The sequence below is a fragment of the Furipterus horrens genome, unplaced genomic scaffold (genome assembly GCF_987537825.1).
Source record: "Furipterus horrens unplaced genomic scaffold, mFurHor1.1.pri manual_scaffold_17, whole genome shotgun sequence".
NCBI lineage: Eukaryota > Metazoa > Chordata > Mammalia > Chiroptera > Furipteridae > Furipterus > Furipterus horrens.
Window position 1 is genome coordinate 80781274 of NW_028327187.1, and position 24779 is coordinate 80806052.

The window sequence follows — 24779 nt, forward strand, 5'->3', positions numbered from 1 at the left end:
AGAACGCTCACCTTGGGGGAAGACTGTACTATAAGGGGCCCACCCTCCAGAAGATAATTCCAGTTTTTTGGGGACCCCCCCCCCTTGTAGATGTCTGAACAAAGGGATATTGAGGGAAAAGCCTGTTTAAACTGGCCGTAGATGGACTGAATATAATTTCACTAGTCTGAAAAGAGGATAGGGGGTTGGATGAAATTCCAGATAGAGTATTTGGCCTAAGCAAAGTTATGGAGGCATAAAAGTATGTGCCTATTGGAGTATAACAAATCTGTAGTAGAAGGTAAGTCTATCCGGGTAGATGGGATCTATATTTGATAGGGCCCTGAATGCAGTGAAAAGAAATTTAAACTTGACCCTATAGGCAACAGTGAACCAACTTATGCTTTTAAGCAAGAAAGTGACAAAAGGAACTGAAAATGCCTTTAAGCTGAAAGTGTAAGCTGTGTAACACAAATATCTACCCAAACAACATTTTTCCCTGATTGTTCTCCTCCCTAGGCCTCCATTATATGACAAGCCCTATTTATAATCCACCAGTTGGGATAATAAATCAAATTCCCTTGCTTTGTTCTTGACCTACCATAAAATCTGGCTGGCCTCAGGCTTGTGGCCATCTAGAGGTTTGATTTATTCCAGATGTGTCATTCTCTAGAACACCGTGTCATAGCAAAGCCCCAGAGTGTTATGGAGAGAGCACTGAGCTTAGAGTTCAACTAGATGTGGGTTCAGATCTCAGCTTTAAATGATTTCCTTCCTCAGTTTTCTGCTGCTTTAACTTTTTCTCTTGAACTTCTTGATATCTGTAAAGTAACTGTACCAGAATGGATTATCCATGGGCAAATTATCACTTTGAGTTTTACTGATTGTACTTAATTTCCTTTGTTGAACTTCCATATATAGCATCTGTTTTGCTTGATTTACTTGCTTCTTTTAATTTTCTTTTGTTGACCCTTTATTTCTATGTACTTGTTAAGGAAGCACTTTATAACCCAAACTGTACCAGATAGCTGCTCCAGGAAATGTTTGCATGAGGAAGCTCACTTTAGCTGAATTGTTCTGCGTTAGTGGGTTACAGGAAGGAGTTTGAAAGGTCCCTGTGGGGAAACTGGTAAGTTTTCCTGCTTCGCCTTTGTTGAATCTTCATCTTGAATGGTCATGCTTTTGTTTTAATGAATTCCCAGAAACATAGTTATATCCATTTGAAAATATGACTACAGGACATATCCCACAGCCAAATATAAATTACTTTTGGACTCCCTGTACAGTTTCTTTTTATGATTTGTGTGGCTAATGTAGATTTGCTAGCTATATTTAAAATCATTTCCCAAATGAGACATGTAAACAGTGGGGAGAAAGGGAAAGAATTCCGTATCATTTTACAAATTGTCTTGATTTCATTCAGTGCTAGTTACTATATGGAATTCATAGGCATTTAATAAACTTAAACAAAAAGAAAACCTCTTGAGGTGCACTACCCTGTTAGACTCAGTTCTTCTCATCAGCTAAAATGGTGCTTATTTTCAGCTAAGATTTCTAGAAACCCAGAATACCTACTCTTGACATTAAGTGCTTTTTGTAGGTTTATTGAATGTAGTAAATCCCAGAGTTAGACAAATATTAAGTGCAAATATTGACTCTAAGGCCACTTGCATCTTAAAAGGAAAGTTGTTGTGGAGGGTGAGGGCTGGGAACATGCCTTGTTTGGATTTTATTTTTTTGTGCTCAAGTTAATGTTATTTCCGCTTTTCTTTTTTATTTTTATCCTATTAAATTTGAAGTAGCAACAGAAGTGTCAAGTGGAGTTCTTGGGAATTCAGAACGGGAGCTTGAGGTAGGGAGGGATGAGACCTAGAGATAGTAAGTTTCCTCAAAGGATAAAATTAAGTACAGTAGTCCACCTTTATCCAATTTCACTTTCTGCATTTCGGTTAACCACGGTCAGCTGTGGTTCAGAAATATTAAATGTAAAATTCCAGGAATAAATAATGCATAAGTTTTAAATTGCACACCATTCTGGATACCATGATGAAATATTTCATTGCCTTGCTTCATTCCACCCTGAGTGTGAATCATCCCTTTGTCCAGTGTATCCACTACCCACCTGTTAGTCACCTAATAGCCATCTCAGTTGCCAGATATCCTATGTGAAAGAGAGAGACAGAGATAGAGAGAACGTTCACCTAACTTTTATTACAGCATATTGTTATAATTGTTCTACTTTATTATCAGTTATTGTTAATTTCTTACTGTGCTTTATTTATAAGTTAAGCTTTATTATATGTATATACAGGGAAAAAAACTTATATGTAGGGTTTGGTGCTATCTGTAGTTTCAAGAATCCACTGTAGGTCTTGGAACATATTCCCTGTGGATAAGGAGTAGGGCTTCTGTAAATCAGAGTAAGGCAGAGATGGGCTGTTATCTCAGAGTAAAGGCACTTCTTTTTGGATGACAAGGGGAGACAGAGAGATTCAGGATTTTCTATGTGTTGTTAGTAATAGGAAAAAAACTACTAAGGATCCTGTAGTAGGTCAGGATCCCTAGAAGTGTAACTGAACCAGGGAATTTGTTTAAGTGCATTGTTGCAGGAGGGCTTGGAGAAGGGGAGTGAAGGAAGCAGGATTTAGCAGGGGGAAGAGTTCAGCAAGGATGGAAAGGGGAGCAGTGAAAGAGCTCTGCCAAGACAACCACAAAGCATGCATTCTTAGTGTTCTAGGACACATTTGATCCACGTAGCATTATTAGAGCTTTTGTAGCTGAGGAAATGGTTTTATGATCAGTAATTTTGTACATTACTAGTACCTTTGGGTAAATCACCTACCTAACCAAATGTCACATCAGCATGGTAATGTTCCTGGGAAACCTATTGTTTACTTCACATCTGCACAGAGTTCAAGTTATTTGTGTATATGAAGGAAGGATATTGGGAATGTACTTCTTTTATTTATATTCTTCCTTATCCATAAGTGAATGGCGGGTTTTCCTTGGAATATTTGTTCTCTGCGTTTCAACCATCACTTTGATGTTGATAACTCCCAATTTTTTTTTTGTAACTCTATCTTTATTGTAATTTTTTCCATTACCATTTAGTCCACTTATACTCCCCTCCTCCACAGTAATCACCACACTGTTGTCCATGTCAATGAGTCCTTTTTTCTTTTTGCTCAATCCCTCCACCCCCTCACCTGCCCATAGCTGTCAGCCTGCTCTCCATATATGAGTCTGTTTCTATTTTGCTTGTTAGTTCAGTTCAGTTTGTTCATTAGATTCCACATAAGAGTGAAATCATATGGCACTTGCCTTTCTCTGACTGGCTTATTTCACTTAGTATAATGTTCTTCTTTTTTATGACCAAGTAGTATTCCATTTCAGAGAAGGAAAACTCTGATTCCAAAAAACCTCCGCTGCCTTGCGGCATACCTCTTCAGGGGAAAGGCTAAGGGAGTAAACCCCGACAGAAAATCCGGAGCCGGAGTCCCTAAGGCGGTTTGACGTTGTAGTCAACACCGGCAACTCCTGCGGCGCACCTGAAGCCAAGCTGTATTGACTCCGTCTTTCCCTTGGACCCTTCAGCTGCGAAGAGAGGGGGGGTCTGCTGCATGGGCAACAGCAGACCCTCCATATCACCCTGCCCAGGCTCTGTAGCTTCAGCTCCACTGGAGAGGACACTCCAGCGTCATCGCAAGATGTCGATTCAACACGGGAGGAGACAGATACCATGTCACTCCCGAGTCGGACTGCACAGCCATTCTCAGCGGTGCAGATAGACTCTTAAGAAGCTACACCATCGTCTCTCGAGGCTCTGTAGCTTCAGCTCCACTGGAGAGGACACTCCAGCGTCATCGCAAGATGTCGATTTAACACAGGAGGAGACAGATACCGTGTCACTCCCGAGTCAGACTGCACAGCCATTCTCGGCGGTGCAGATAGACTCTTAAGAAGCTACACCATCGTCTCTCGAGACGGACGGCTGCCGACGAGTATTCCATTGGGTAAATGTCCCATAGTTGTTTTATCCACTCATCTACTGATGGACACTTGGCTGTGTCCATTTTCTTGGCTATTGTAAAAAACACTACAATGAACATAGGGGTGCTTATGTTCTTTTGAATTAGTGTTTTGGGTTCCTTCAGATATATTCCCAGAAGTGGGATCGCTGGATCAAAAGTCAGATCCATTTTTATTTTTTTGAGGTATCTCCATTTTTTATCTTCTAATCTTCATCTCATCTGGCCTTCCTAGCATAATTTTTGTATCTGTCTCATTATACCACAATGATTTTTACATACTTTGTGGTTCATAAATACCACACTTTAGTCAGGCTGGTCTCTTTATTACAAGTGGGATATTATGAAATTGAACACATGGTTTAGAGTTTAACTTCTTAAAAACATTGAGTGGGAAAGTTATTTAGCCTCTTTGGGCTTCAGTTTCCTTATCTGCACTAAGAGTGATAATACCATAGCATAAGATCTTTGGAAAAACTGAGTGAAAGAGTTTAGTTTAAGCACATAGCCTGGAAATTGATAAATAGCTGATAAATGTTGGTTCTTTTTCCTTTATGTTCAGTGTCTAAAATATTTAATTTATCTGCTATGATTCCACTTTTTCATGCCTATTGCTTAATGTGTTCTATCTCGTTTTTACCAAATTAACCACACATGATTCTGATAACTTAGAGTAAGAACTTTCTTAAAAACGTTGGAATACCGCAAAAGGAATATTATTTGTCTAATCCAATAGAACTTTTCTATGATTCTCAATTGACATTTTATTTTTAAAAAATTGGAGGGGGGAAGGATAGAAAACTTAAAGTTGGCTATAATGCTGTTTTTTTTAAATAATATTTTTAAGTAAAATTTATATCTGAAGATTCACACTTGGGATGTAAAAATGTTTTATCTTTAATATTAATTTCTTGAGCAGAGAGCAACATTGAATGGCACAGTATGTCTCTTTTCCTCAGTATTTCTGTGTATCCATGCTGTGTGAGGAGCTCTGGGAGGTATAGATAATATTTCTTCAATCCCAAATGGCTAGCACATTTTGCAATACTGATGTGTAGTTTTTATTTCAATTGATTACCCATAAACTACTGTGAGTTTTGTACATGTGTCCTCACTTGGTTTGTTTGTTTGCATGATTCTCAAAAAACTTCTATCAGCTACATGGTAAAGGTAGAAGTATATTACATCTGGAGGGTAACAGAATATATTAAGTAGTCTACACTTCTATATTGTCAAAATAAGAGTATGAAAAAAGACAAGGATAAATGGTAACCCAAAAGGTGAAAACTGCCCACATGTCCATAAACTGATGAATGGATAAACAAAATGTGGTATAGTCATACAGTGAGTATTATTAAGTCCTAAAAAGGAATGAGGTACTGATAACATGCTATAACATGAATAAGCCTTGAAAACATTATGAGAAGTGTAAGAAGCCAGACAAAAAAGGCCACACATTATATGATTACATCTGCATGATATCCAGAATCAGCCAGTCATAGAGACAGAGAATAGAGGTTATACAGGGCTGGGAGGAGGATGGGGAATTATATTTATTGGGTACAGAGTTTCTGTTTGGGATGATGAAAAATTTTGGGAAATTCCTAGTGATGATGATTGCACAACATGTAAATGTACTTAATGATGCTGAATTGTCTAGTTTAAAAATGGGTCAAATTTTATGTTATGTGTATTTACCACAATTTAAAAATAATAAATGGTAAAGTGCTTGGGAGTCACTGTAATAAGCCTCCTGTTTTTCTTTCTGCACAGGAGCCATGGATAATAGAGGCTTTCAGCAGGGGAGCTTTAATAGCTTCCAGAGCAGGTCCAGTGATGAAGACTTGATGGACATACCAGGGTCAGCTATGGATTTCTCCATGAGAGATGATGTTCCTCCCTTAGATGGAGAAATAGAAGGTATCATTATTACTGGTGACAATTTATCTTTTTAAAGATTATTTTTAATGTATATATAGTAAAATTTATTTTCTGGTGCATAGTCCTGTAAGTTTTAACCCATACATAGATTGTGGTATCCACCACCAACACTTGGATACAGAACAGTTTAACACTCCCTTTGCAGTCAGACCTTCCCCCCTCCAACCCACTGATCTATTCTTTCTCCCTGTAGTTTTTCATTTTCTAGAATGTCATATAGAAATGGAGCCACATAGTATGTTACCCTTTGAGAGTGACTTTATTTATTCAGCTTAACTCCTTGAAAATTCATGTAATTTGCTCATTTTTTTTTTCTGGCTGAGTAGGATACCATGGAGCAGGGTTGCTGGGTCATATGGTAATGGTATGTTAAACTTTTATATGAAACTGCCAAACCATTTTCCAGAGTGGCTATACCATTTTGCATCCAAACCACCTATGTACAATAAGATGTGTAGTGTTACCTCATAATGGTTTTCATTTAATTTCTCTAATGGCCTATGATATTGACCATCATTTTGTGTGCTTATTTGCCAACCTTATATCCTCTTTAAGTGTCTGTTCAAATCCTATCTCTTTTTTTTATAACAAAGGGTTTTTGTTTTGTATCTGGAATACATTTATAAAATGAAAATTCCCCTCATCTATTATTTGGCTATCCAGTAACATTGTTCTTTTCAATGGCTGCATACAATTTCATAGTATAGCTGTGCCATAGTTTTTTCAACGAAGCTTCTGTTGATGCACATTTGTTTCCAGGCTTTTGCTATTACAAACAATGCTGCAATGAACAACCTTGTGTGTATATGTACACAAATATCTTTTATGCATATGAAAGTGTTTCTGTACCATGAATGTATGAGATTGCTTATTTCCCCACAGCCTTACTGGTGCTGAATATTATAAATCTTTTTTCACCTTTACATTGTAATAAGTAAAATAAATAAATTCCCATTATTGAGTTAAATTTTGCCTTTTAAAATTAATGAGGTTGAGTGTATTTTCATGTTTACTAATTATTTAAATTTCTGTTTTTGAAATTTCCTGTTCATATGATATTATCAATATTTTATCTAATGTAGGTTAAACGGATCTTTATCCATTTCTGCCTTGCTTTTGATAACTTTGTTTTTTTTAAAATAAAATATTTTATTTATTTTCAGAAAGAGGAAACGAGAGGGATAAAGAGAGAGAGAGAGAAACATCGATGTGCAAGAGATTGCCTCTTGCATGCCCCCAGCTGGGGACCTGGCCCACAATACAGGCATGGGCCCTGGCCGGAAATCAAACTGATGACCCTTCAGTTCACAGGCCAGTGCTCAATCCTTTGAGCCACACTAGACAAGGCTAGCTTTGGTTTTAATCTTCAAATACTCAGGCAAGGGAAACAAACAAACAAAAATAAACAAATGGGACTATATCAAACTAAAAAGTTTTTGCACAGCAAAGGGAAGCATAAAAAAATGAAGAGACAACCTACTAGAAGAACATATTCACCAATAATACATCTGTTAAGGGGCTAATAGCCAAAATTTATAAAGAACTCACCAAAAAACAAACAATCCAATTAAAAAATAGGCAGAGGACCTTCCTCCAAAGAAGACATACAGATGGCCAATAGACATATGAAAAGATGCTCAATGTCACTAATTGTCAGGTGGAAATTAAAACCTCATGAGGTATAACCTCATACCTGTCAGAATGACTATCATCAATAATCCACAAGTGGCAAGTGTTGGTGGGGATGTGGAGAAAAGGGAACCCTTGTGCACTGTGGGTGGAAAAGCAGATTGATACAGCTACTATGGAAAACAGTATAGAGGTTCCTTAAAAAATTAGAAGTGGATCTGCCTTATGACCCAGCAATTTCACTTCTGGTGATTTATCTGAAGAAACTCAAAATACTAATTCAAAAGAATATATGCACCCCTGTGTTTATTGCAGCATTATTTACAATAGCCAAGAGATGAGAGCAACCCAAGCGATCATCAAGGGACAAGTGGATAAAAAAGCTGTGGTACATTTATACAATGGAATACTACTCAGCCATAAAAAACAATGAAATCTTACCATTTGTAACAGCATGGATTGACCTAGAGGGTATTATGCTCAATGAAATAAGTCAGTCAGAGAAAGACAGATACCATATGATATCACTTTTATGTGAAATCTAAAAAACAATATAAATGCACAAACAAAATAAACAGACTCATAGATACAGAGACAATTTTGATGGCTGACAGATGGGAGAGGCATTGTGGGGGGTAGGTGAAAAAGGTGAAGAGATTAAGAAGTACAAATTGGGCCCTGACTGGTGTGGCTCAGTTGGTTGGGTATTCCATAAGGCGAAAGATCGCGAGTTTGATTCCCGGTCAGGGCACATGCCTGGGTTGAGGGTTTGGTCCCTGGTCAGGACATTTGTGAGGGACAGCCGATTGCTGTTTCTCTCTCTCCCCTTCCCTCTATCTAAAAATAAATAAAATCCTTTTAAAAAGAATAAGTAGTACACTTTGGTAGTTACAGAATAGTCACAGGGATGTAAAGTACAAAATAGGGAATATAGTCAATAATATTGTAATACCTACGTGTGGTGTTAGAGGAGTACTAGATTTATCAGGGTGATCACTTTGTAAGTTGTATAATGTTCAATCACTGGGTTATACACCTAAAACTAATATAATATTGTATGTCAACTGTAATTGAAAAATAAAAAAATATGTATTTAAAAAATAAAATAATCTACTTACCACAAACACAAAATCTACACATATTTAAAAATTTTATATAGCTAGGTGTATCACCCTTTTCTTTTGTCACTTCTGAGTTCCTTGTTGTAATTAAAAAGGACTGCATCACTTTATGATTAAATTTGTATGATTACTTAAAACTACTCTCTGGTTTTTTAACTGATTGGGATTGCCATCCTCAAAGTAAAGTCAGAGGACCAGAAACTACTGTCAGAATTCATTATTTAGCATATTTGTATTATGCACATATGGCATTATAGATACTTTGCGAGGTTCTGGGAGTTAGCAAGGCTTTAAAGGCACCATCCCTGCCTTGATTCCAGCTAGCTAAACAGATACCTAAGTACCTACTACTTAGAGTAGTTTTCAGGATTAAATGAGATAATAACATATAAAGTACCTATAACTGTGCCTGATGTTGAGATAATGCTCAGTAAAAAGTTATTACTATTATTATTTTTATTTCTGTTATAACCTTATAAGTGTTATAGCTGTTATACATACTTAGTAGAAGAAGCATGGTGTGTTTGTGTGTGTGTGTGTGTGTGTGTGTGTGTGTGTGTGTGTGTGTGTCTGTCTGTCTTTCTGTCTGTGGAGGATTGGAAAAGATTTCATATGTTTGAAAAGTGCCTTGAAAGATTAGTTATTTGGTAGGAAGTAGCGAATTCAGGCAGAAAGCAAGATTTTCCAGAGATATCAACAGGCATAAATACAAAGATATAAAAAAGGCAGAATATAAGTAAAAATAGTAAGTTGGGGCCTTGAATGCCATGCTAAGAAGTTTGGATTAATGTTGTTACTGTGAGGACAAACTCCTTCACTCATTCATTCAACAAATACCTTTTGAGCACCTGTATGAACTAGACACTATTGTAGGCACTGGGGATACATTGGTGGGATTCATTCAGATAAGATCCAAAATGACTTGGAATTTAGAACTAGTTGGGTAAATGAGTAAACAGACACATTGCCTAGTTAATTACTCATTGTGATTAGTACTAGCATGGAAATAAACAGAAGGACAATAGAAGATAACTGAAGAATAACACTAGTTAGAAAGGTCAGGGAAGAGCTCACCCAGGAGGTGACCAACTTGGGATGAGCATACCAGTATGAAAACTGCAGGCCAGACAGAGAAGGACAAATACCATATGAACTCACTTATATGTGGAATTTAATGAACAAAATAAACTAACAAACAAAATAGAACAGACTCATAGATACAGAGAACAGAGTGGCAGCTGTCAGAGGGGAGGGAGATTGGGGGGCTGAGTGAAGGGATTAAGCAAAAAAACAAACAAACTCATAGATGCAGATGATTACCTGGGGAAAGAGGTGGGGGGGAGGTAGAAAAGGGTAAAGGCGGGGATAAATGGTAATGAAGGAGACATGACTTGGGGTGGTGAACCCACAATACAATATACAGGTGATGTGTTATAGAATTGTACACTTGAAACCTATATAATTTTATTAACCAATGTCACCCCAATAAATTCAACAACAACAAAAAAAAAAAATAGAAAAAAAAACAAACAAACACAAAACCCCCCTGCAAGTTTAAAAGAATAACAAGAAATTTGCCTCATTTTGGGAAAGTGACAAAAGAGAATACCTGAATTTAAAGTTCATAAAAGAGAGATTCTCGCCCTGGCTGGTGTGGTTCAGTGGATTGAGTGCTAACCTGTGAACCAAAGGGTCATTGGTTCGATGCCCAGTCAGGGCACATGTGTTGTGGGCCAGGTCCCCATTTAGGGGAACGTGAGAGGCAACTAATCGATGTTTCTCTCCCTCCCTTCCCCTCTCTCTAAAAATAAATAAATAAAATCTTTAAACTAACTAACTAACTAAATAAATAAATAAAACAGCCAATCTTAAAAAAGAAAAAAAAAGGTTCTCATGGTTTAATATTTAGTGATTTTTCATACTTGCCTACTTCAATAAAAAGGGGCACGTGTTTGTGTGTCACTTCCACTTATGTGTAGCTATAATTATAGTGAGTCAGTTATAACAATTACTGGTTCTAATGAACTGATCAGTTAGGGTTTCCATAAACTTAAACTGGCTACCTCCTCTTAAGCCTTGTAGCTAAACTAGAGTGGTTTAGGTTAGTTATCATCATTGCTTCTAATATAAAATTATTTCATATAGCATTTGGATCACCAAAGTACTTTTTGTGTGTTCACATTTCTCTCAGTAGGTGATTGGGGAAATGAGTATCCTTTGCTCCCATTTACTAGACTAGAAAACTGAGGCAGACAAGATTTTGGCATTGCTTGTGATTGTATAGTGTTTTTACATGAGTAGTTAGTTCTTTACCACTTTTCACTAGCCTTTCTTGGAGAATGACTGCTTGTGGTTTACAAATTCTGACCATAAAATAATGATGCTGTTTTCTATGAGCGTCATAAATCAGTCCAGTAACTACCCTCTGTAGTGATTTAACTATTTTTGCTTTTCTTTTAATTTATTCTTATTTTATTTAATGTTTACACATGGGATTTTTGAATAAAAATAACAAAAAAGATCATGAAGTCCTTGATATTTGGTAGTGAAACTGTGCATTAAAAACTACATTTTGTACCAGGCACAATAGCACGCACTGAAAAGATTAGTTAAAAAGAGCTTGAAAGGCAGAAGTGGTTCTGTTTTCCAGGTGGCTAGAGGAATTGACTTATGAGGAATGAATAAATAAATTATGCATGGCATGGTTAAATGCATCTGAGGTAGTGTTATAGTAGTCTGTAAATTAGAAGAAACATAAACATGGAGATCTGTAAGAAGGAGAAAGGAAAATAGAAAAAGGGTTTGGGTAATAGGAAAAAATTCAGAGCTATTCTCATATTCCATGTGTTCTCACTTAACTGCCTCAGCAGCCAACACCTCATGGTCAACAATTCATTCATTTATTTCTCCATTCACCCATTTAATATTTATGGAGCATCCAGATATGAATGCAGCTCTATGCTGTTTTAGAAATGCTCTTTTGAGTCCCTTCTGCTTCTCACCCCCTTGTCTTTCTATCTAGTGTTCCTTGCTTCCACTCTCTTAACTATTGAATGAGGAGACATTCCCGGCAGAGAGCAACAGAGATAAAGGAACAGCAGCACGACAGAGTCTTTTGTACTCAAGAAACAGAGTCTGCATTTCAGAAGTCTGAGGCTCCTGGGGTGGGGGTAGTGGCAGTTGGAGCTGGAGGGGGAAAAGCAAGGGATAGGGTGGGAGATCTAGTTAGAAATCTAGGTGGGGTCTATATTTATCTATGCTTTTGGACCTTATCTTGAAAGCAAGGAGTCATCAAAAGATTTAAAAACAGAGAAATGATATGACTGGATTTGTGTTTTAGAGAATTAATGTCAGGATGAAGGATGCATTTGGGGGAAGAGTAGGTTGGAGACTGGAAGACTAGTTAAACCATTCTTTAAAAAAAAATCTAGGCAAAAGATCAAAAGGCCTGAATTAAGACAACAGGAATGGAGAAGGAATGAATTCTGGAGAAATTTCAGAGTGGGGCTTGGTAGGATCAGTTAAATATGGGGAATAAACTAGAAGAGACTCACGAGTGACCTCAAAGCCCAGGTAGAGTATGAGAGCAGGTCAGGGCCCCCTGGCATGTGGCAACATTCCTGGGCCACCCCTACGAGCCTCAACATAACCTTCCAATGTCCCAGGGAAGGAAAAACAGTCTTTAAAAATGAAAATCATGCTGGTACATGAAATCCACCAGATACGTTGTGAAACAGTTGTGTTTGTTCTGTCCCATTATCAAAAAAGATCATCCCATATCTCCAGAGAGAAATGGAAAACATCTTGGGCTCCCTAACTGTCTGATTCAAGCAATGGAGGATAAGGAAAGGGAATTCAGAATCCATTACCTTCAATTCTCTAATTTCTGTAAACACCTAGCCTGGGAGCATGGCAATTGTAGCTGCTGCTTTTTTCCCCATTAGACCAATTGTATTTTATTAAATATATATGATATATATATATATACTAAAATGCTATGGAAACAAAAAAAAATGAAAATATATAATCCCACCTCAAAAGAATCTTTCCTTCTCAAAACAGGTAGAAGTGAATGATATAACTTGCAGAAGAATATAAAAAGCAATGACTTATCTGCTGCTTTTTCAGCTAGAGAAAAAAAGTGGCCTGTTTCAGAATCTCTGTGGGGCCATAAACCACACACCAGTTTTATATGCTGAACCCTTAAAATCAGGCCTATGGTAATATCCACAGGCTTTAAAGGGTTCCTTTCAGTTATGTAATAGAAAATTATCTGGTCAGATTTTAGAATTTATGCTCTGTAATCTCTCCCCCATTTATTCATTTATTTATGTTTTGGTCTTAACTAAAGTACATGCATTATTCACATTTCCTTAGTTTTTACCTAATGTCCTATCCAAGATACCGCATTACATTTAGTCATCATGTGTCCTCAGGCTCCTATTGGCTATGCTAGTTTACAGGAATTTCTTTGTTTTTCATGAATTCGACAAGTTGAGGATTACTGGCCAGGGATTTTGTAGAATATCTCTCAATCAGGATTTGTCTGATGTTTTTTTCCATGACTGGAGTAGGGTTATGGGTTTCTTGGATGAAGACTAGAGGTAAAGTACCACTGTTAACTCATCGTATCAAGAACTGTTGATGTGACTTGTCACTGCTGTTGTTGACCTTGATTACCTAGCTGAGGTACTGTTTGTCAGTTTTCTCCACTGTAAAGTTACTATTTTTTCATTCTTTCCATAATGTACTTTTTGGAAGGAAGTTGCTGCATAGGCCACACTTATGAACTGGGGAGCTATGATCCCCTCTTTGAGGGTGAAGTATCTATAGAAATTAATTGTAATTGTTCTGCAGGGGGAATTTGTCTCTTCTCTCCCATTTATTTATTCAATCACATATTTGTTTCATACTTTAGGTTGTAATGTATTAGTACTTAATTTATTTGGTTCAAATATTTCCAGCTTTGGCCATTTGGAGCTCTTTCGAATTGCTATTGCCCTTTGACATACCTCAGACTTATGCACTTTCCTGGCCTGTGTTATATATTTCCTTCTATAGTCCTACAATCAGCCATTTCTCCAAGGAATCCTGGTTTCTTTTAGTGGAAAATGGTATTAGAAACCAAGATTTGAGCACTAGTTGTGCTCTTCTCAACCGAGGTGTTATTGCTTCTAGACCCTCTCAGCCTCTCAGTAAGGAAATATATGTCTATATACTGACTCATGTATATAAACATATCTATAAATAGATATATTATCTATTGATACATATAGCCATCTGCACCTTCATTATGCTAAACCTGAGATCATGCTGATGTCTCTATTTCTAATTCATTACCATATGTATCATTCTAGCCTCCTCCTCCTGCTTGTCTATAACCTCCCACTCCAGGTAGTGAGAAACTTGCCTCCCATCATCTACTATTCATTAGTTAGTTGTTCACTTCTTGTGTATTGTGGTTTCAAGTTATTAACCCATGATTAAATACTCTGTAAACTACAGTATAGTGCTTATACACAATTTCTTTTTTCTTTAGTCTTACAGATTTCACCAATTTCTAGTTACTTGGGTCAGTACCTTTATCCTTTACCTCCTTCAGTGAGGATGTTTCACAAATTTGTAATATAGTTAGATTCTTTTATTATATTCTGCATTCTATCCTGGGATTTTAAAAAATTGCGTACATTAAGCTTTACTCTTTGTGCAGTAAGGTTCTATGCATTTTGACAAAAGCATAGTGACATGTATCCATTATTACAGTATCATGAAAACTAATTTATGCTAATGTGAATATGTTTTCAGATCACTTGGATAATATATGGGTATATGACTGTTGGATTATATGGTAAGACTTTGTTTAGTTTTGTAAGAAATTGCTAAACTGCCTTCCAAAGGGGATTTTGCATTCCCATCAGCAGTGAATCAGAGTTCCTGTTACTCTACATCCTTGTGAGCAATTGGTACTGTCATTGTTTCAGATTTTAGTGATTCTATTAGGTATGCAGTGGTAGTTCTTAGTTTTGATTTGTGTTTCTCTAATGACGAGTGATGCTGAACATCTTTTTATTTGATATTTGTCAAAAGTATGTATTCTTTGCTGAAGTTCAGATTTTTTATTTTAGATTGTTCTTTTTTTCTAATATTTGTATTTAATGCTATAAATTTCTAAGCACTGCTTCTGCTGCAACCCACACATTTTGACATGTTGTATTTTCATTTTCATTTACTTCAAAATATTTTAAAATTTGTCTTGAGATTTCTTTGACCCATGGATTATTTGGAAGTGTGTTGTTTAATTTCCAGGTATTTGGGAGATTTTCCATTTTTTCCATTATTGGTTTCTAGTTTAATTCCATTGTGTTAGGATTTATGGTAAACTGCCTAGGAGTTGGGCTGTGTTTAATGTTTGGTGTAACTATCAGTGCCAGAGGGTTAAATTCCTGTAGCGTCATTGTTTTTCTCTCTCCTTTTGATTTTGAGTTTCCTTTAGTACAGCTCCTTGGTAAAGATTCTGTGTCTTGCAGCTCTTTCAGTTCGAATTCACTGTTACTATATTTGAGCCCTGTTGGTGTGGTGGTAAGGTCTGAGGGAGCGGGTGATATTATAATCTTCTGATTAAATTTCAGTGTCTGTTGGACCTGTGTCTTGTGGCTGTGACCATCACAAGTTTTAGTCCAGTGGTTTATGTTTTTGTTCTTCCTACTCCCCACTTCTGTCCCCGACCTTAGCTTTCTCAACCCATTTCCTGGAAGCCCAGGACCCTGAGAATTCTCCTTTTTTCCTTTTTAACTGAGACAAGAAGGCAGGAAATGGAGGGTGCTGGAGTAGGAAGAATGCACACAGATGTGGGATAAGGCTCAGCCAAAGAATTTTCTCCTGGAGCATAGGGAGCTCTGGGATATTTCATAGTGATTACTCTTTACCTCCTCAGAGCCAGGAAAGGATCTTTCTTGAATCTTCACTGAGAACTTGGAGGTAGAGCCCACAAAAGTGTAAGCCACAAGAGTTTCTCACTTCCACTCAAGTCTGCACTCAGCCTTCAGCAGTTTGTCAAAGTTGCCATTTAAGTGTCCCTATGAGATTATGATTCCAGCATTTTCTACTCTAGGTAAGCAGATCTCAGTTGTGCCTCTTTGGATAAGCCTGTTTTTCAGATTTGGGGGTTACAGTTTCCCCTGAAACCTCAATTCTCTGGTGGGCCCAAGAAAAGTTATTGATTTTTCAGTTTGTCCATTTTGTTCAGTTTGTTGTAAGGATGGGAGTGAGAACTTCTAAGCTCTTTGTTTGCAAGAGCCGAATCTGGAAGATCTCCATTTCTTTTTCAATTAGGGAAACCACTTTGGTCTCTCTTTTTTGTCATAGGAATTTTTCCATACCAGTGATTTATTCCTTTTACTCAATGCAGAATATTTTGTAACTTGGTCTCTTCTTGAGAGAAATATATTTATATTTTAGAGGCCTTTTGGCAGCACTATAAATCCTGAGTAGATTATTTTTAAACTCACATTGTTCTAATTTATAGCATAGACTAGAGGAAAAGACTGATATAATGTTTCAGGAATATGTGCTGGATATTTCTGGGGTCTGTGGCTAGCAGGTTCTCCAAAGATACTGTATCTATATTGGTATAGCTGTAGGTAACAATAGTCCAGAAGCATTGTGTCCCAGGTTGTCCTGTACTTCATTGTTGAACTGAGTCTTACTTTTCTTTTCTAAAGATTTGGAGTGCCATTTTATGATCTTGCCAGAAGAGTGTTCTCAGATAACTGTGCAATCAAAATATCATTTGGAATTCCTCAAAGCTAAGATCTTCTCAAAAGTCATTCAGCACAATGTATGAGTGGCCAAAAAAATCATTCCAAAAAATGATAGAGTATGAGAGTTGGAAGGGACCTAAAAAATCATACATGCTAATACCCTCTCATTTTACAGATTAAGAACTCGAAATCCACAGAAATTAAGGCAGTTGTCTAAGGTGACACATACAGTGAGTCATGCAGCTATGGTTAGAATTTGTATCTTGTCACTGCTGGACAATAGGTCTGATCAGGAAGACTTTCTTCCCATTGATTTTCATTGAAAACCTCAGTAAGCCATCTTTCTCTTAGTGCTTTCCTCTTGGTGCTCTCCAGAAACTGTCACCTACTTTGTTTCTAAGTACCCCAGTGCTCTTCTCTCAGAATGGAAGTCTGCCCTTTGCCTTGTCCCGTCTCTGCTCTTCTAGCTGTATTGTCATTATTTTGTCTTTTTAGAACCACTTATATAACACATACTGATGTAAACAATGCACATGTATATAAAATATAACCCCCCGTACTTCCCTCTCGAGATAACCCCCAAAATAATTCAATATGACCCTTTCAGTTTTTTTTTCTGTCCAGTTAACACAGAGATACTTACTTAATTTTTAAAAACATATTCTACTTATTATTTTGTAACTTGATTTTTCACATAATATGTGTATGGGATTTTTCTATTTCACTACACATCAGTCTAGTTCTTTCCTTGCATTATTCCCCTATCACTGTACTCTTTCATTATTTCCAGGTTTTTGCTACTGCTAACAGTGTTACAATGAATGGCATACATACATTGGTGTGCATAGGTGCAATACACTATTCCCATGAATTTGATAAGAATCTCCTTATTAGTCCTTCCTCTCTTGAAGTTTTTTTCCCCTGCTAAAGCATAATGCCTAATCTCTTGTAAACTTTTATTTTGGGTGGGGAGAGATTAATAGAAAGAAACCAATACAGACTTAGTATGGAAGAACTGGAGAATTGCTGCTTCTAAAACAATAATTAGAAGTAATTACACAGGCTCATGCTAACCAAAGAATGTGCATTTTGAGGCAATGTCTCTCTACCCATTATTATGTTCCCCAATTCCTTTTTCAGTCCCATAAACATGTAAATTTGATGAGGAAGGAATGAAGAACAAGCAGTGGAGCAGAGGGCTATTTTATTTACATGGACAACCTGTTCAGCAACTTTGTTAAACCTAGCCCCTTTACTTGCAGTCCTCCATTGATTTTTGAGGCCTTCTAGTCCAGTGGGAGTCTGCAGATACCAAGCCATAACCCTAATGTGATTTTTCCTAACTGTGGTAATTCCGGCAGTTAGTACCTTGGTTCAACTGGTAATGAAAGTGGACTGGGCTGGGAACTCTCAGATTAGAGTAGATACTGGGAGTAGGTGACATAACAGGTACACCCTAAGCAAATGACTACAACCCAGTGGGGACAGAGCTGTATTCCAATGGTAAACAAGGAATTGGAAGGTGTTACTAGAATCTAGACTCATGCTTGTCTCTAAAACCTTTTCCCCATTCTTCTTGTATACTTCATGTAACTCTGAAATTTTATCTCAATAGTATATATCAGAGATTTGGTTGTACTTTCTGCAATTCTGTTACCCACATCTCTCATTACCCTTTTTATTGTCTAGCTCTCAGCAGGTTGGGATAGAGCTTTTCCTCTTTGTTGTCTTTCCTGCCTCTTAGACAACTTCAAGTTTTAACCTGCTCTGAGCAAGAACCACAGCTGTCAGTCCGTACATGAAATGAATGCTTGGGGGAAATTCAAAACAACACAGGCACTGGCCAATCAGATTGGATGTAAGACCTAGGGTTGGGCAGTGTCCTGAACTCTCCTGGTATTCCAGCTGCTGCATCATGGGAACATTCAGGGGACAGTTGGAGGGGAAGAGAGTCCTCAGGAAAGAGTGGTTATTTATCTATAGCTACAGAGGTATTTCAATATTTAATAACCAGTATGGCTCTACAGATGAGTAACAATGGAATAATTGCCCTGGATAAGTTCCAGGGGCCAAACTAAGATAGTATATTAAAGCATAACATGGTCTTGTGTTACTCTCCAGGGCTCAGATAGGAGGGCTACTCCACCTACTTTTGTTTTTCAGCCACTGGATTTGGGTAAGTGGGAAAGCAGAATAAAAGCAAAATGGAGGCACACATTGATAAACAAAAAGGTCCTAAAGATATTTACTAAATATTGGGACTTCAGCTGTTATGCATTTTCAAATATAGATGTGAATGGAATGTAAAAGGATTCATGACTTGTGGGAAGATTTAGAATGCATGAACCAATGGAGATGAGAAGAGGGAGCAGGTATGTAAATGAGAAATGGCATGCAACAGTGCTTAGTACTTGAGCACTTGCTATATAGAATGAAGGTAAACCTTAAATGACCCCAGGATTAATATCTGCTGGTGTGTGCTAGGTAGAGTGTTGGATATTTTTGTAGACATGGTTCCAACCTTGAAAAAATATAATATATCCCTGTAAAAACTGAAATACATTTAAAAAAGTCAGACTGTTTAAAGTCCTGTGATACATACCAATAGCCCTGCCCCATTTCTTTGAGTACTTCTTTTCTTCTTTAGGCTGCTGCTAATAAGTGCACGCTCACGCAGCTGTGATATTACTAAATGAGGGCTCCGTGGTCTGTGCATGAGGTTTCTTTCTATCCTCTTTCTCCTTGTGTTTTTGTTAGTGTTTAACTAGTACATTTAATCAGTTACTGTTCAGCCCCCAGCTAAATTTCTAATGGCATATTGGTTAGGGATTAAAATAAACATTATTCTCAAATAGCAATTTCGCTTTTTGTATCTTAAGGGTTTTTCTGCTATTAAGCATCATGTGATTTTTAGAAAAAAATAGAAAGTGTTTTCTATAAGGGAAAAGGAGCTAAATGCGTTCATTTATATGCCTCCTCATTCAAGCAGTGTGTTTCTAAAGACCCGTTGTTAAGTTTTTAGACCTAAGACTACCCTACTGGGAAAGCTGTTTCAATATTTCCTTTTTTTCCTGACTAGTTTTCTGTAGTTCTCCACTCCCCCCACTCAAGGACTCAAGTAATGCAAATTAGTCTTTTGAAGACTTTTCTTCTATCAGTCAACTTCAGATCTAATTACACTTGAATCACTTTTCTGTTAGAGCGTTGAATTATTTTATATATTACTTAGGACACACTATGCCTTTAAAACTTGAGTTAAATTTTACTTTTTGTGTGTGTGTGTGTGTGTGTATAGAGACAAAAATCTAGACTTACCTAAGTATTCAAATTTGACATTTAGAGTTGTTTGATTTTACTCAACCTTTCTTGGCAGAGTATTTACATACCAGAATCTTAACTCTTAACACACCATTTCTTGAAAAGCCCTTTGCATTATATTACTTTCTTTGCACTTTAATAGTTGGTTCCAGATGGGTAGGTAATTTCTGCTGCCATTCATGACAACTAAGTCTTATGAATTTACCCTTTCTTTCTTCTAAATAGGAAAGTTCTAAAAAACAAAACAAAACAAAAACAGCTAAAGCTATTTATTATCAGGTCAGATTTTATAGATACTTCCATGAAAGAATGCCAAGCATCTAATCCCTCTCATCGATGAAACCTAAAATAGTGGTAATATCATTGTCAATCATCATTATTATACATTTTTAAATACTTTATTTTTTCTATTCTAAACTTTACGATAGATATTTTTAAATTCCTTGTCCATTATTGTGCCCATTAAGTAGTCTTCATATGCTGAAACTTTTAAAAGATTGCTGTAGGAGTCACTTACATTTTAGAAATCAGGAAATGATCTGATCAGATCTGTGTTTGCTCGTCACCAAATACTATCTATAATATTGTTTTTCTAGAACAGGATGCATTAACAATCGTTAAGCATTTCTTTGTTTTATTTTCACAGTAATATCAATTGACCTACATTTGGCAGTGGCAGAGAAGGGACTGGAGGCTAGAAAAGAGTAAAAATAATATATTAAACTTTGAATACCAGTGCCTTATTTCTTAATCTGAATTGTAATTATACCCCATTTTAGTATGAGGACTATATCATAGGTACTAGTCCTCTAGTTTTCAAAGGAAGTAAATTTACATGGAATAAAAAGTCCTTCCCCTAGAACAGTGGTTCTCAACCTTCCTAATGCTGGGACCCTTTAATACAGTTCCTCATGTTGTAGTGACCCCCAACCATAAAATTATTTTCATTGCTACTTCATAACTGTAATTTTGCTACTGTTATGAATCGTAATGTAAATATTTGATATGCAGGATAGATTTTCATTGTTACAAATTGAACATAATTAAAGCATAGTGATTAATCACAAAAACAATATGTAATTATATATGTGTTTTCCGATGGTCTTAGGCAACCCCTGTGAAAGGGTCATTCGACCCCCCAAAGGGGTCGCAACCCACAGGTTGAGAACCGCTGCGCTAGAAGCAGTGATGTAGCATTTGAAAAACATATGAACTTTCATCAAAAGTTAGTAACATGGTACTATTTAGTTATGCAATCTAGTCATTGTATGTTGAAGGACAGTTTTTAGGTACTAAAACAAATAGCATCTTGAAGTGTAAAATAATAAGGTAATATAAATCTTATTAGATAATGTAAGCGAATTCCATAGTGGTCTTCAGATACTATAAGTAGAATCCTATTTAATAAAAACTGACTTAGAAGAAGGATTGTGAGGTTGGGCTTATCATCCTCTTCGAGTAAGATATGTACAAGGTTTGTCCAGAAGGTATCCAGCCATGTAATATGAAAAATAGAACCCTGGCTGGCGTGGCTCAGTGGATGGAGCACCGGCCTGTGAACCAAAGGGTTGCCAGTTCAATTCCCAGTCAGAGCACATGCCTGGGTTGTGGGCCAGGTCCCCAGTTGGGGGCGTGTGAGAAGCAACCACACATTGATGTTTTTCTCTTTCTCTTTTTCCCTCTCTTCCCCTCTCTCTAAAATTAAATAAATAAAATCTTTAAAAAATAGAGACATTTACTGAGGAAACATTGTACATAGGACAATGATGCCTCATCCCCTTCAAAGTAGGCACCTTGGGACTTCACACAATTCTCCTAGTCGTCATCAGGTGCACCGTTGTATTTTCCTGAATCTCACCAATGGTCAGAAATCTCTTCCCTTTCAAAGGTGATTTTAGTTTTGGGAAAAGTCAGAAGTCACAGGGAGCCAAGTCTGGGCTGTAGGGGGACCGAGTCATCTGGGTGCTTTGATGTTTCACCAAAAAACATTTGCATGAGACATGATGCATGAGCTGGCTCATTGTCGTAATGAAGCTGCCAATCACCAGTTGCCCATAACTGTGGCCTTCTGAATCATCCGAATAGTTTCCACAGAGGAATATTGAAACTTAATGCAAAATTTGATGCAGATTCATTGGTCTACTCGCTCGGTCATTTTGATTGCGATGGTCACACAGTACACATCCTCATTCAATGACGTCTACCACCCCCACTGACTAGTACAGTGAAGTCATCATTGTTCATGCATGCACATTACAGTCCACTGTCCTTGCCTGCCAGGTTACACTGATGTCACGCAAACCATTCTTGTTATATTAACAATGGCTGGACTTTTCCTGGACAGATTTCATTATACTTACACACACACACACACACACACACACACACACACACACTTTTCTAAAAGTGTAATTGTATAAGACAGTCACACTTGGGCCACAAATAGTTTTGCTTTTTAAGCTTTGCAATTCATTGCCATGATACCACCAGTTGCTGCTTCATTTAAATTCTTCTCAGTAATGCTACATTAGTTCATTAAGAAACTGAGATGTTATAATAATGATAGACTGGACTGAGACCATACAGGTTTCCTGAAGTTCCTTATATTTCATAAGATTTTGTTGTATTAACATTTCAGGATGCATTGGGCCTTAAGAATTGATGAAAGTAACTCCACATTTTAAAGCTCTACATTTAGGTCTGATAACTGGAGCATGCTGACTGGCTTAATGTTTAACAGTAGCTGTCTTGTGAATTCACTTAGGAAGTTGGGAGATGGCAATTTGATTCTTCTTAGTGGACTGGCCTCATTGCACAATTAATTAAGACCTGCTTAAAAATAGCCTTCAGAATAGGGCCAGGGAAGGGAATGCCTTTAAAATAATCCCAGTGTAATAATGAATTCATTTTTATGCCTGAAATAGGTACTTTTACCCAATTTGGATTAATGTGATCAGATTCGATGTTGCTTTCTGGCTAGAGAACTAATACTAAGAAACAACTCATTTTTGTTAACTGTATTCTAGGTTTTCAAAGTTATTAGATGCTTTTAAAGAATTGACCTAATATAGTCAGTTCATGTGCAGTTCAGTTTTTTTATATTTTTCTCTAATTACTTAGGCATAAAACATACATGTACAGTTTAAAGATAATTATAATGTCAACATGCAGGTAACCACCACTCAGATCAAGAAAAATTACAAGCATTCCAAAAGCTCTACCCTCACCATGCACTCCATCCACATGACAACCTCCTTTCTTCCTCTGGATAGCCACTGTCTTTACTTTTGTCATTTTCTTGCTTCCTTTGTAATGTAGTCACTTACATTTGTATCCTGTACAAAAACAATATAATTTAGGTTTGTCTGGTTTTGAACTTGCATGAATAGAATCATGTTATGTGCTCTCTTGTGTCTAGGATCTTTCACTCAGTGTTATAGTTGTAAGATTGTATCCATGTTGTTGCTATGTTGTGAAATATTTTTAAGAGCTTTTATTTTTTTATATTTGCTTCTCTCCCTTTTTTACTTAGGACCCCTGTAACTCTAACTGCTTTGGGAGATTTCTACTTTGCCTTCTTCACTTTTCTGCTAAATGAGGTCTGAAGAATAAAAGTTGCCTGGACCCCAGTTTTCATTTTTTTAAAAAAAACTTTTTTGAGGTAACATGGTTTATAACATATAAAAGTTTCAGGTATACAACATTATAATTCAATACCAATATGCCCTATTGCGTGCTGAGCATGAAAAGTCTAGTTTCTGTCTGTCACCATACATTTGACCCCCTTTACTCATTTGGCCCTCCCCCACTCCCCTCCCTTCTGGTATCTATGAATGTTTTTGTTTTATTTATTCATTTATTTGTTTATTTTGTATTCCACGTAAGTGATATCATATGATTTTTGTCCTTCCTTGACAGTAATACTCTTAAGTGAAATAAGTCAGTTGGAAATAGACCTCAGTTTTTTTAACTGACCTGACTGCCACCACTTTGATGGAATTTGTTTTGATGAGCCTACATCTTTAAGGCTTGTGTGCTCAGTTAAAAATCTTCCTTTCTCCAAGGCTGGTCCAAGGGTTTGGTCATGTGATTCCAACAGTGACATCACACTCTGACTGCCGGGGAACGCTGGTAGTTCTTTAGGTGGCGTTTGTTTCTGTGAAAGGCAGAGAATGCAGCAAGTGCCTCTCTAAAGCAGTTCTTACCGGGGCTCCTGCTGTAAAAGCTTCTCAACCTAAATGACCAAATGCAGGCTTCCAAGGTTATTTCGTCCTTGAGGCAGAAAACAAGAAAGCTGTAATTGAAGGTAAGCCGACTTGAGCCTGGCCAGGGACCGAAGCATGACCCCAGGGAGAAGGGAATCTGGAGAATCACAAACAGTCTGTTGTCAGATTCTAATGACTGCTGGCTCTTTTAGAGCTGCCTGACAATTTGCATTTATAATAGGAGACTACCTACAAAGAAGGATGATGCATGCTTGTGTTACCTAGTGATGGAAGAGGATTCTTTCATTTCTGTTAGAAAGCTGTTGCAGATCTTCATTTTGTCTTAATATCCTTCAAGTTGGGTCTTCATTTGATAATAGTGTAACATTAGATAGCTATTGCTTTTAAAAGTCAGTTTCACAAAATCCTTTTTAAATTTCTCCTGAAAGGAACACTCTTGAACCAGAGCAGATTCAACTGAAGTGTGAATCTGCTTTAAAAAGTAAATTTCTGATTGTCTGGTGTCCTGTGTTCATCATGTCAGCATTTGTCTTGAGAATTTAAACAGGCTTGTTTTTTCCCCCTCTTCACATACTTTATTCTCCCTCTGCCCTCATTTTGTAGCTGGCTATTTCCCTCCGAGCTCTCAAACAGCACACCAACACTGATCTTTATCAATATGCCACTAACATGATAGGAAATGCTGGGCTGGTGATTCAGCAGCCAACCATTTTACAGCCAGGTAGGCTGGAAGATAGGAAAAGGACTTTGATTAGGAGTTTTAAGATTAACTTGTTC

At 37.1% G+C, this 24779-nt stretch overlaps 1 protein-coding gene across 1 annotated transcript in view; it reads left to right on the top strand.

Moving 5' to 3' along the window:
• Window positions 1–24779, top strand: part of CLCN5 (Cl-/H+ antiporter 5) — a 201168-nt gene that overhangs the window by 134284 nt on the left and 42105 nt on the right. Inside the window, exon 3 of the mRNA XM_090264459.1 lies at window positions 5781–5927. Coding sequence (XP_090120585.1) covers window positions 5781–5927 — 147 coding nt within the window. The remainder of the gene's footprint in view (window positions 1–5780; window positions 5928–24779) is intronic.